At 46.1% G+C, this 13,626-nt stretch overlaps 1 protein-coding gene across 1 annotated transcript in view; it reads right to left on the bottom strand.

Moving 5' to 3' along the window:
* Positions 1 to 13,626, bottom strand: part of ttn.2 (titin, tandem duplicate 2) — a 224,101-nt gene that overhangs the window by 49,132 nt on the left and 161,343 nt on the right. Inside the window, exons 184-204 of the mRNA XM_084022030.1 lie at positions 13,277 to 13,603; positions 12,886 to 13,170; positions 12,497 to 12,796; positions 11,995 to 12,297; positions 11,600 to 11,875; positions 11,214 to 11,513; positions 10,835 to 11,137; positions 10,252 to 10,551; positions 9,886 to 10,173; positions 9,510 to 9,812; positions 8,333 to 8,635; positions 7,943 to 8,248; positions 6,888 to 7,175; positions 5,812 to 6,102; positions 4,050 to 4,337; positions 3,360 to 3,947; positions 2,860 to 2,964; positions 2,576 to 2,773; positions 2,190 to 2,486; positions 959 to 1,546; positions 43 to 345 (exon numbers count right to left, since the gene is read on the bottom strand). Coding sequence (XP_083878156.1) covers positions 43 to 345; positions 959 to 1,546; positions 2,190 to 2,486; positions 2,576 to 2,773; positions 2,860 to 2,964; positions 3,360 to 3,947; positions 4,050 to 4,337; positions 5,812 to 6,102; positions 6,888 to 7,175; positions 7,943 to 8,248; positions 8,333 to 8,635; positions 9,510 to 9,812; positions 9,886 to 10,173; positions 10,252 to 10,551; positions 10,835 to 11,137; positions 11,214 to 11,513; positions 11,600 to 11,875; positions 11,995 to 12,297; positions 12,497 to 12,796; positions 12,886 to 13,170; positions 13,277 to 13,603 — 6,540 coding nt within the window. The remainder of the gene's footprint in view (positions 1 to 42; positions 346 to 958; positions 1,547 to 2,189; positions 2,487 to 2,575; positions 2,774 to 2,859; positions 2,965 to 3,359; positions 3,948 to 4,049; positions 4,338 to 5,811; positions 6,103 to 6,887; positions 7,176 to 7,942; positions 8,249 to 8,332; positions 8,636 to 9,509; positions 9,813 to 9,885; positions 10,174 to 10,251; positions 10,552 to 10,834; positions 11,138 to 11,213; positions 11,514 to 11,599; positions 11,876 to 11,994; positions 12,298 to 12,496; positions 12,797 to 12,885; positions 13,171 to 13,276; positions 13,604 to 13,626) is intronic.

The raw sequence follows: 13,626 nt of genomic DNA, 5'->3' as shown, positions 1-13,626 counted from the left end.
AAATGTAATTCAGAATAGAGTGATGAGTCCAGTTTTACTTACATACAATGTCCTTGGTCATTACAGGTTGTGATGGCTCACTTGGCTCCCCAAATCCAGCCTTGTTCTCAGCAGTGACTCTGAACTCATACTCTATTCCCTCACCTAGGCCTTGCACCTTAAAACGTAAGTCAGGGATTGTCCTCTTAGAGGCTCTCACCCATCTCATTCCTCTCCTCTCTTTCCTCTCTACACTGTATCCTCTTATGTCACTTCCCCCATCCCGTGCTGGTCTCTTCCATGAAATGGTGACAGCGTTCCGACTGATGTAATCAATTTCTGGGGTTGAAGGTGGGCCTGGTGGGGCTGGGGGAAACAAAGTAAGAAAGAATAATTTAGTCAGTTATGCCTTGACTGATTAAATACTTCTCTGTAAAGGAATTTATAATCCTATGGTTATCTAAAAATGTAAATGTTTATTATTTACATTTAATTGAATTTTTGAAAATATCACACTATTATAATTAGGGCTGCATGTTATATTATTTAAGCATCAACATTGCAATGTGCGCATGCATAAAAGTCATATGTCAGGACGTGTGATCTTGTCAAACATGTCTCGCTACAGCTATTTAGCTGTGTGATCCAAAGGAAAACTCTCATGATTCTCATTGATTAATCCAGTATTGGTGACTACTGACCTACAGTCTGGGTTGGCCTGCCATAGTTTCACAATGAACTCTATATAGTTTTACTCTGTGTGGGAGGATCCTCTCCCCAGACAAATAATTTCCCTGCAGCAGTGAGCCGCAGCTAGCTATATTAGGTCAGTTTGGAAAGGCATGGGTTTCCTGGTGCGACCCACATCCCATCTAGGCAAAATGTCTTATCACATCTCAAAAAAGAATAATGCAATGTCAGTTTTGTTCCAATATCATGCAGCCCTTATTATAATCATATATAAATCACATAAACTTACAGTAACTGTCAACCATTTTTACTGGACCAGACTGGCTTGAGTCTCCAGTGCCATACTGGTTCACAGCAAACACTCTAAATATGTACTCGTTGCCCTTGATCAGTTTGCTGGCTACATATCTGCAGTCCATTATGTTTTCAGCTATCTTGGTCCACTGCAGTCGACTGGTCTCTCTCTTCTCCAGGATGTAGGACTTGATAGAGAAGCCTCCATCCTCCTCTGGTGGAAGCCAGGTCAGAGTACACTTCTCAGCTGAAATGTTACTGGCTTCGATGGGGCCTGGAGGTCCAGGCACATCGAGGACCTTAACCTTTACATGTTCTTCCTTAATGCCAAAGGGGTTGCTGGCAGTGATGGTGTACTCTCCAGTGTTCTTTCGACTGGCATACTTGATAGCCAGAGTGGAGGTGGTGGGGGTGCTGGTGATAGTGATGATGTCAGAGCTCTTCAACTCGCGGCCTCCCTTCGACCAGACAGCAGTAGGTGGGGGTTTCCCCAGAATCTTGGAGGCTGAGATCAGGATGGTGTCTCCTGCCTTGACTGATACGCCATCCTTCATGTCTGGGTCGATAGTGATGGTCGGGGCCTCTGCAGGGAAAAGGGAAGAAAGTTGCATTGGCTTCGTAATTCAAATTCACGAAAATATGGGTGTTTGCACATATAGTTCTCTTTATACAAACCAAACTCAGTCATCTTAAGGTGGACCAAACAATGGACCACCAGAAAAAGGGTGTAACACGATGTAACCTCCATAAGTAAGCAGTTCTGTTGGCTCTGTCATTTAGCCAATCAAGAGCTCCACACAGATTTGCAGTTCACAATGTGGATTGGCAACAAGAAAGCATTAATTTCATTTTGCAATCTCACATTTTTACTGAAATTCAGCTGATAACAATTGGCAGCTGATCAGATGGGGCATCGCTAACAGAAGGCTAGAAGGCAAAATGAACCTGGAGCACGTTGGCTTGACAATGCACAGGTTAGTAGAACTGCAGCGTGGACTTGAAGCAAACCATATCAAACCATTCGTTTCAGAGCGTCCGAGTTCTGGAGTGTTAACAGTGAAGAACAAATGCTGACTAATCACTCTAAGTTTGGAGGACTGGAAGGGACCAGGTGTGAAAACATTGTATGACTTTTAAGAACTGATATTTGTAAAACTAAAACAACAAGATTTCAAGGACAGCATCCAACCACACATTTTAACACATTGGTTTCCTACTCAGCTTACCATACTCATCCTTGCAGGTCAGAAGCTCTGTCGGCTCTGATGGAACACTGATGGCCCCAGCAGAATTCTTGGCCCTGATCTTGAACTGGTACTGAGTTCCCTCTGTCAGGTCAGTAACAGTGAAGGCACAGCTCTGGATGTTGACATGATTGGCCTTCATCCAGGCCTTCCCGCCAGCCTCCAGCTTCTCCACCATGTAGCCAGTCAGCTTATGGCCTCCATCATATTTGGGAGCGGTCCACATCAGAGTGACTGTGGTCCTGGTGACGTTTATGACTTCAGGTTTGCCGGGAGGATCTAACAAGACACAGAAATACTGCATTTTCCATTCCTCCATGCCATAGAAGAATTTTTGTTTTCAAAACCGGAAAAAAACGTGAACTCACCAATTGGATCAAGGGCAACCACACCTTCAGTGACCTTGCTTGGCCTTCCAAGGCCAGCCACGTTCATGGCCATCACTCTGAACTCATACTCTAGTCCTTCTATCAGACCAGTGACTCTGCAGTCCTTCACTCTCAGAGGAGTCTTACTGGCACGTTTCCACATGAGACTGTTCCTCTCCTTAAACTCCACATGGTACCCTGCAGACAACAGAAACCCATGTGTCGTCATCTTCATCATAGCTGTTTACTACTGATTAAAAATGAAATCCATCACAGTCTGTTACCAGTAATTGGGGAACCACCGGAGTCCTTTGGATCAGCCCAAGTCAAGATGGCCGACTCGTGGCGGATGCTCACTATTTCTGGAGGAGCAGGTGCCTCGGGCACATCTGGAGGAAGGGCATGTACCGAAATTAGAGAAACTACCAAACGCTTTGTCCTCATGAAGACCAGTTACTGTTACAGTCGTTCACATGGAACAGGATTATTTCTACAATTTACATATTACTTTGTCCCTTAACACAAAAAACACATTTCTAAACTTATGTCTTAATTATATATTTCAGCCTGTTAATATAAATATCTCTCTCTGTATATTACAGGTTGAAAGGCCTTTACACAGACAGAGGACCAACTATCAGGATTCTATAAATCCCATAAAGCCACATTTTGCATGCAGGTCCATTGCATTTTTGCATCTGAACAGTCGCTTCTTTGAAGAAACAAACACAGTTGACTCAATGACACTTGAGATTAAACAGACGAGTGATTTAGTGATACTCACTAAATGGATGCTGAGCAATGACAGCGTCAGATCTCAGATATTCTCCAACCCCATACTTGTTCTCAGCGAACACTCTGAAGACGTACTCTACTCCATCATGGAGCCTGAGCACCCTCATAGTAGTCTTCTGGATGGCTGATGCCACCGTGGCCCACTTGTTGTCTGTTGTCCTCCTCTTCTCCACGATGTAGTTGGACACCTCTGCGCCGCCGTCATCTTTGGGCGGTCCCCACTCCAGTGTGATACCATCAGCAGTGATCTCCTCAAACTTAATTGGACCAGTGCAGATGCCAGGTTTCCCCACCACCTTCAGCTGGAACTTGCACTCCTTGAACCCAGCACTGTTCCTGACATTGATGATGTAGGTCTCAGCATCTCCTCTCTGGCAGTCTCTGATCAGCAGGGTGGTGACGCCGTGAGACGCCTCCACGCACATTCGGCCAGTGTCGCCAAGCATCACGTCACCTTTCTTCCATGTGGCAGTGGGGAGGGGCACTCCCATGATGGGGATGTTGATACGCTTGGTGCTGCCCTCCTTCACCACATAGCAGCCATCATGTAAACCACTCAAGTTGCAGTCAGGAAGCACTGAAATCAGCAAATATATTGAAACAATTATTTCATGTTCTCCGAAAACTACATACTAAATACTACAGCAACATCTGGCCCTGATGGTAGCTGATTTCTTACCGAACTGATCCTTGGCAACCACAGTGAGCTCAGTGGGCGGTCCCTCACCAGACTCATTCAGGGCCTTGACTCTGTACGAGTACTCCTTGCCCTCCGTCAGTTCCCCGATGGTGTGTGAGGTGTTCTTGCCCTTCATGATTTGCTTCCACTTCTCCTGGCCTTCGCTCTGCTCCAGGATGTAAGCAGTAACATGGCTTCCGCCGTCGCTGATGGGCTTCTTCCAGCCCAGGATAATTGAGTCCTTGGTGGTCTTCTGAGCTCTGAAGTCCGTAACTGGACCAGGTTGTTCTGAACGAGAAAGGACAGATGAGCCAAGAGCGAACATTGTGTCAAAAAGTATTTCGGTTTGAATAAAATGTGTAGCTTTGTCTGACTTTTGATATATCCTGATATATACCACCAGTGTTGGGCAAGTTACTTCAAAATCGTAATGCATTATTTATTACTTGTTACTGTCATTTCAAAGTAATTAGTTACATTACAATATTACTGTCTTTGAATTGTAAGGCATTACACTACTTTTACATTACTTTACATTACTTTTCGCCAAAATAAAAGGAAATATGGATTCTGTGTTCTCAATAGATCTTCTTGTGTTCAATGCAGCTCATTACACAGCAGGATGTGATATTTTTCGCTTCAAAATAAAAAAACGAAAAACGGAAAACGAGAAACGGAAAACGGAAAACGACTCGTTAACTGATGTTAGATATTGTGTTCATGAATGGGATTCGGGGATGAAATAACAGTGCCATTTTTCATTCCAGATTGTCCGTACGTCTTTTTTAATGACCCGGAAGGCGATGTGTTATACTGCGAAATTACCTGAAAGCCTACCTGAGACATTTAGGGGAGCTCTAAAACACTGTTCATAAACGCTCTGACAGCATCTGACGCTCGCGTTTTGAAGTAAACCTACTGTTTTAAACTCGCACCTAAAGCGTTATGACGCGGTTCAAAACCGACGGGGAGAATCGGAGGCTCCGCCCCTTCGCCGCCGCCCCTCAGCTGTTGATCCTCGGTGTGACTGCGCTCTGACCAACCGGGAGCCGCTCCGCTAACAACAGCGATTCATTAACATAGTGTAGACGGACCAGCTTTCACACTTTTCGCGATCGCGAATGTAGAGTCTGCTGCTGCCGTCATCTTCTCCTCAATCACTAACAGTAAGAGGAAGTAAACATTTGTGCAGATTTTTTTCTCCTCTGTGGATCTTGCGGTGAATTTGTATAAAAACACACCAATTGATTTCAGGTTTAAAATGCATTGTAACGTGCGTTACTGAGATTTGTACCGGGTAAAATATTACCAGTTTTTTTTTTGTAATGCCTTACATTACCGCGTTACAGCAAAACGTAATGCATTACAGTAATGCATTACTTTTGTAACGCGTTACGCCCAACACTGTATACCACTAACCTCTTATGTCAAGTCAAAATGGACTTACTATTGGGGGAAAATGTTCGATACTGATATCACAATCCTTTTTTCTTTACTTTGTGTGAATTAAACCTCGTATCCTAATTAGCAGACCAACTATGTTTCTATAAATGACTACAGCTTATTGTTCTACTATATGAAATAGTATAGTATGGTAACATGAAATGACAATTGATAATGTAAACAGTCTGTCATTGTGAATGACAAGAGCTGTTAGTTCATAGTTAACCAACAAACAGAAATTCATCTGAACCAGCCACAGAATGGGACCTGGAGAGTTTTCTTCCACAGCTGTATAGAAACAACAGAGACTTGCGGCTACCTGAGGCTCGGACGCTGCCGGCGGTCTCGCAGCCCTCTCCGATGCCGTAGGCATTTTCAGCCAGAACTCTGAAGCAGTAGGCCTGCCCCGCCTCCAGGTTGGTGATCCTGTAGGAGATCTTGCAGCAGTCGGTCGCCACGCAAGTCCACGCCTTCCTCTCAGCCAGACGTTTCTCTACGATGTAGCTCTTGACCGGGCTACCACCGTCAATCAGCGGGGCATCCCAGGTGATGCATGCATGGCTTCTGGAGGTCTCCTTCACAATCAGGTTCACAGGAGGTCCAGGAGAATCTGAAGAGAAGGAGAAGATAGATTTCTGTCGCAGAGCTTGACTGAACTTAGAGACAAATCAGGGAGAGAGAGAGAGAGAGAGAAAGAGAGAGAGACTGATTAAGAGAGAGAGAGAGACTGATTGAGAGAGAGAGAGAGAGAGACTGACTGATTGAGAGAGAGAGAGAGACTGATTGAGAGAGAGAGAGACTGATTGAGAGAGAGAGAGAGAGAGAGAGGGACTGATTGAGAGAGAGAGACTGATTGAGAGAGAGAGAGAGAGACTGATTGAGAGAGAGAGAGAGAGAGAGAGAGAGAGAGGGACTGATTGAGAGAGAGAGACTGATTGAGAGAGAGAGAGAGAGAGAGAGACTGATTGAGAGAGAGAGAGAGAGAGAGAGAGAGAGAGAGAGAGAGAGAGAGAGAGAGAGAGAGAGAGAGAGAGAGACTGATTGAGAGAGAGAGAGAGAGAGAGGGACTGATTGAGAGAGAGAGACTGATTGAGAGAGAGAGAGAGAGAGAGAGAGAGAGACTGATTGAGAGAGAGAGAGAGAGAGAGAGAGAGAGAGAGAGAGTCTCATATAAAGTGCTATCCTGTTTGTAGAGGCTTCACATTCTTGTTCATATTCACCTTCTTTCATTTATCTTTCTGTTCTCACAACAATATACAGAGAAGATGGGGAGTTTTAGGGTATATTTACAATGATTAATCCACAGCTGCCCTGAGATTAGTTTGGCAGCCCTAGTTTCTAGACATCTATGTATTTCCTTCCTGTCATTTAATTTCAGTCGTATTTGGCTCTTACCGAGGACTTTGACCACGATGGTGTAGCTCTTGGAGCCACTGCTGTTCTCCAGAGACAGAACGTATTTGCCAGCATCATATCTGTTAATATCCTCAATCATCAGCAGGGTGTCCCACTCCGACGTCTTGATCAGCATGCCCTGTCTGTCCTTAAGGTTGGCGTCCACCTTTGTCCACATCACCTTTGGTGCCGGGCGTCCCCTCAGTGGGACGTAGAGCCTCATGGTGACACCGGCTCGAAGAACCAAAGCCTTTCTTAGGTCGGCGTCCAGCTCAGCTTCAGGAGCGACTGGAGGACAGACAGAAGATCATTCATTAATCACAACGTTACTGTTACCTTCTACATTTATTCAATGTTAGCCGTTTACTGTCTGTTTCAGCGGCAGGAAAAGATTCTCTGCAGCCAAGTATGTTATTACAGAGGAGACATTTTGTTATTACACAAACTGTTTCCTGGCTGAAGTGAGTGCTGATATATTCTGATATAACAAATTAACTACTGAGGAAGATGATTTCTATGATACTAAATGTAGTTTGTGGATCTGTTTTCTTGTACCAGGTCATCTCTATTTTCCACTTTGACTGAGTTCAATCTTTTAGCCAACTTCAGTCCTTGATCATAACCAACAGATATGCATTAGGAATTAATTTATTTTTCTAATAATTTAGTATTCCAAAAAATGGATCGCCTTTTTGGGAGCCTTAATATATCCCAAACGTTGTTTATCCCTAACGACGCATGGGGACTGGTGAAAAATCAGATATTTTAGGGGTCTCCAATTGAAGCAAGAGCAACCAAGTTGATCAGAGGGGCAGAGGGGCGTGGCTCTGGAAATCAATACTCATAAGTCCATAATCATGAAACTGCAAACATGTCACCTCACATTTTGAAGATTTTAAGTCGGGTGAATTGTTAGAAACTTGCCATAATGTCTGCATGTTAGCTTGTGTCTGCTGATTTGATTACATGAAGCATGAATCATCTTCACTGAATGAAGTGATGTAAAAAGAGGTTATTTATCGAAATAAAGGACAATGATGAATTGAGGGACGTACTCAGGATGTCCTTGGCCATGTGGTTTCCAGGGACCTCGCTGGGCTCACTGAAGCCGATCTTGTTGACGGCAATGACTCTGAACTGGTACTCGCTGTCGTCCATCAGGCCTGTAACCAAGAACTTGGTGGCCTGGAGCTTTTTTGGGATGTTACACTTGCTCCAGTGCTCAGCATCGGCTCGCTTACACTCCACCAGGTAGCCAATGATCTCACAGCCACCGTCGTAGGCTGGTTTGGTCCAGCTGAGGCTGATGGAGCTCTTTGTGGAGTCCACCACCTTGGGGAAGGCAGGTGGGCCGGGAGGATCTGGAGAATTATGGTGACATGTTAGTTGTCATCATTACATTTTGTATAAAAACAACTTGATTGGTTTTTAGAGCAGGTTCTTACAGACAGGGTCGACGGCCAGAGCAGCGTTGGAGGCATCGCTAGGTTTGCCCAGACCGGCCTTGTTCATGGCGATGACCCTGAACTCATACTCAGAGCCCTCAGTCAGCTGAGCAGCCTTGATGGTCCTGTCAATAACGGGCCGGCGGTTGACCTTAGCCCAGGTCAGCTCAGTGGCCTCCCGTTTCTCTACCATGTAACCCAGGATGGTGGCCTTGCCGTCATTTGCTGGGGCCTTCCAGCTCACTGTCATGGAGTTCTTTGTGATGTTGGTGATGATGGGTGGCTCGCATGGACCGGGAACATCTGAAGGAAGATATACAAGGTCATCACAATCTACCATCAGTGTTTGTTTTTAAAAACGAGATGCCACATTTGTCTTGTTGACGCGATCAGACAGAGTTGACACACTGCTCATCTGCTGGACTACATACGAAGAAAGGCATCAACAGAGACAAGTGAAGTGAAGGTAAAGTCTCGGTCGTGAACAACATGCTAACGTGGTGTTTTAATCAGAGTCACCTCATTATCCTCATTGTACTCATTATGGAGTATGCGGGAGATGATGTAATGTAGTCTGCTCCTTTCATGGGAGTGAGCACTGCGCCAGACTCCAGACTTTTTATATGGTAGATTGCTTGGCAGCAAATGGTCATTCACCAGCTTTAAAAGTGACGGATGTTCTTTTTAAATCAGAGCTGTGTGGTGGGTAAATTGATGCCGATGTGAAGAGTTCGTGTGATTTAGAAAAGGGACCGATCATAAACACCTGGTAAATCCACTGATGAATGTAAGGGAAAATGTAAAGTGTTACATTTGAGAGCAGATTTTGGTGGGCGGTAGCTGAGAGAACGAATGTTTAATCTATTAATTTTTGTTGGTTAACAATTCTCGTTGAATGCCTCTGTTTACATGATCAGCTGCTATTTCATGTTTAAATAATACACTATTATATATATACACCATAAAGTAGAACAATGAGATTAGTTATTTATAGAAGCATTTTTGGTCTATGAGGTTATGAGGTTTTTATTTACACAAAGTAAAGAAAAAAATCGTGATGGTATCAGATATTTCCAAACAGTATGCAGCCTTACACATCATTTTGTATTTGCAGAGAAATAAGATTTTGTGGACATTTTCAAATCCAGTCTCATCAACTATGATGGTCTGAACATACCGTACGGGTTCTTGACCATGACAGGATCAGTCATGGCAGCGTCTCCCACACCGTACTGGTTCTCAGCACTGACTCTGAACTGGTACTCGTGTCCTTCAATGAGTTTCTCCACTGAGCAGTCTGTGATGTGTCCATGGATGTTGGAGGTGACCAGAGCCCAGTTGGCCCTGCTGGTCTCACGCTTCTCAATGATGTAATTGGTGATTTCAGAGCCGCCGTCTGCTAGTGGGGGCTCCCATCGCAGCTTGACGCGGTCAGCAAACACCTTAGAAATTTTCACTGAGGCCGGAGGGCCTGGTTTGTCTGCAAGGGAAGGAGGGTTTCATTGTTATCTGTACAAAAGACTATTATTAATATACCAGTAAATGTCACTTACCAAGCACCTTGACCTTGATGGTGGCATACTTTGAGCCATTGATATTCTCAGCAGTGATGGTGTAGTCTCCAGACTCTTTCCTGGTAACGGAGAAGAGCTCCAGCAGGTGGACATGTTTCTTCTGCACCATCTTCATTCCCTCCACAAGGACCAGAGGGACTCCATCTCTCTTCCAGCTCACCTTGGGTAGCGGTTTGCCGAAAACCTCAGCGTCCAGGGCAATGTTCTCTCCAGCTTTCACCACAATGAGGTTCTTCATGTTGACACCCAGTTCCACACGAGGAGGAACTGCATAGGAGAAGGAGACAGACCGTCAGTGTTTGTCAATAGTTGTGATTGTGTTGCTGGTGGGGTGAGTTGTCGTACCGTTCTCTGCGATGACAGCTATGGGGTCGGACAGCTCAGAAGGCAGGCTGGTGTTGATGGCCGTCCTGGCAATGACTCTGAACTGGTACTGCTGGCCCTCATCCAGGCCGCTCACCACATAGCTCTCTGTCTGGATGTTCATGCAGTTAGCGTTGCAACGCGTCCACTTCTCTTCCGGAAGCTTGGTGTACTCCATGTAGTAGCCAATCAGCTTGCTGCCGCCGTCGTGCTTTGGACGGCTCCAGACCAATGAGACAGAGTGCTTGGTCACATCCATGGGCTCGGGTTTACCTGGTGGGTCTGGATGGGACAAACAAAGACTCAGTTATGGTGGCTGAATGAGGAACAAGGTTGAAAGAACAAGATTAGTGAACTGGAAAAATAAGCACAAGGTGTTTTTGATCGAATGGAACCAGTGACAATGCACTTGGTGAGATTTCTTGAAATAATGGATAATTAGGTATTTTAATGTAAAAACAGATCTTGAAATTAGCAAGAATTATTTTTGCTTTATTTAACGAGTATTAAGACATGTTGTATTGCGTTAGCCTCAAAACTATCATTAGGTTGAAATGAAACTAACCAACAGCAGTCCTGGCGGTGATGAAGTCGGTCTGTTTGCAGGGTTTGCCCTGTCCCGCCAGGTTGAGTGCAGACACCCTGAAGGTGTACTCCACACCCTCAATCAGGCCGGTGCAGGTATACTGGGTGGCTTTCACCAACGACTCATTGGCCTTCACCCACAGAAGGCTGTTCCTCTCCTTCTTCTCAATACAGAATCCTGTAATGGGGGAACCGCCATCGCTGCTGGGAGGCTCCCAGGACAGGATGACGGAGTCCTTGTTGACTTTGTTGATCTGCATGTTTCTGGGCTCACTGGGGGGATCTTTAGGGAAAAACCAAAGCGTTAGTACATAGTGTCACAGCTGTAATACAGCAATGGAGCTTTAAACGTAACGCACCAAATGGATGTCTGGCAGTCATCTTTTCAGAGTAGATGGGCGCGGAGATGCCGAACCTGTTCTCGGCTCGGACTCTGAAGCCATACTCTTTGCCATTTGTCAGTTTGGTAACTCTAAAGCTGGTTTTGGTGCAGGATGTGGATATGGGTACCCAGTCACCCTGGCTGATGTCACACTTCTCCACAATATAGTTGGTGATATTGCTGCCACCGTCCTCCTGCGGAGAGTTCCAGAGGAGCGTGCAGGCATCAATGTCCAGTTCGGCGATCTCTAGTGGAGCTTCAGGGGGTCCAGGGATGTCTGCAGGGACAGGGAGGATGGCTCATTAAAGTAGATGTACACACCTGTAAGGATCGTCCGTATCAGCCTCTGGTGCTCATACTGACCCATGACGATGACTCGGAGGATCTGGTTGATCCGGCCGGAGCTGTTTTCCGCAGACAGGCTGTAGTAGCCACTGTCCATCCTCTTCACGTTTTTGATGATAAGAGTGCAGGTTGTCAGCGTCTTTACCACCGACAGGCGGTCAGAGGTCAGCACGTCCTCATTGCCCTGCTTCCATTTGCAGAAGGGTGTAGGTTTACCTGCCACAAGGGCCTCAACCACCAGCTTGGAACCGGCTCGGACCGTCATAATGTCAGGCATGATGACCTTAGGTGCCACTGGGAGGAACATGACAAGTTACTTAGAGATTCATCCCATGATTACATGATACAACTTCAAATTTGTATTCATCAGGGAATATTTCTAGCTTCACAGTCAAATATTTGTGTCTACTCACTGAGCTGCTCCTTGACCTCAAACACTCCCTCTGCCTCTCTGGCCAGACTGACCCCCACTGAGTTCCTGGCTGCCACTCTGAACTTGTACTTTGTTCCTTCCTTCAGACCAACCACTACAATGGTCAGGTCTTTGACTACTGAGTATGGTGTCCATTTGTCCTCTGGCGCACCCTCCTCCTGGTAGTCCACCACATAGCCGTTGATCTTGGCCCCTCCGTCTCTGAGTGGCTTCAGCCAGCCTAGTGTGGCGCTATTCTTGGAAATCTCCAACACATCCATCTTCTTCGGAGGGTCCGGCTCACCTGAACGCAACACACAGCAGGTGTTATTCTGTGTTCACACACAAACATGATGCACAGTTTTTGCGTGGTGCAAATGCGAATGAGGCAAAGATGAAATATTTTAATTCAAGCAAGAAAGTCTTGTGTCACACAAATGATCCCATAGACAAACTGTTCACTTGGCACATGGTGTGAATACACAGTCTATGATGACACTTACTGATGGGGTCAACAGCGAGGTAGGACTTAGGCGAGTCCTGAGGAACTCCAATGCCATACTTGTTGCAGGCCGTGACTCTGAAGTAATACTCAATGCCAGGCGTCATGCTGGTCACTTTGAAGCTGGTCTTCTTCAGGTCCTCTGTGCACTTGGTCCAGGTCTTTCTATCCACCTCCCGTTTCTCCACAATGTAGTTGAGGATGGGGCTGCCACCATCATTATCTGGTGGCAACCAGGACAGCTGAGCTGTCGTCTTAGTGATGTTGGTTGCCTCCAGGCCGCCGACGGGACCAGGAGTATCTGAGGATCAATTCAAGAATCACTCTGAGCATACGCTCTCCCTACCAGTGAACAAAAACGTTTTAAAAAATCTTTATTCTGTTTCTTACCGAGGACTTTGACACGGACAAACACTGCTTTCTCTCCAGCTGAGTTGGACAGGGTCAGTGAGTATCTCCCGGAATCCTCTCTGGTGCTCTCAGGGATGACCAGGAAGGACATAGTGTCAACCTGGTCCACATGACCTCGGCGGATCACATTGTCCACTCCCAGGCGCTTCCAAGTAACCTTGGGGGCAGGCCTTCCTCTGATCACAGCGAAAAGCCTGATTGGGCAGCCGGCCCTGACAGACAGGCCTTTCCTTAGACTGGCATCCAGGTCGATCTCTGGAGCCTCTGTTGCCGCGGAAACACATTGCGCTCATTAGAGTTTTGTTAACATTGACAATGTTGTGTAATACAATAGATTCATTAACGACGTTGGCTTTCATTTTATTCTTACCAAGGATCTCCTTGGGGGACACGGCCTCCTTCAAGTAGGCATGACGTCCCCAGCCCACCTGGTTCTGGGCGGACACCTTGAACTCGTACTCCTGCTTCTCATCCAGCTGGCCAATGGTGAACTCTGTGAGCACCAATGGGCCATGGGTGTCGATTCTCTTCCAGCCCTCTGTGGGCTTCTCAGGGTCTGCCTCACTTTTCAGCCTTATGTCCAGGCTGTAATTAATGATGGGGGCTCCACCATCATACACGGGTTTAGACCAGGACAGGGTGATAGAGGTCTTGGTGCTGTCGCCCACCTTCAGACCTGCAGGGGGTCCAGGGGGTTCTGCAGGGAGATGCAGTAACACA

Source organism: Eutrigla gurnardus (genome assembly GCF_963514095.1).
Source record: "Eutrigla gurnardus genome assembly, chromosome: 12".
In the NCBI taxonomy this organism is placed as follows: domain Eukaryota; kingdom Metazoa; phylum Chordata; class Actinopteri; order Perciformes; family Triglidae; genus Eutrigla; species Eutrigla gurnardus.
Note: the sequence above shows the minus strand (reverse complement) of the source record. Positions and strands in the feature narration are given on the sequence as shown.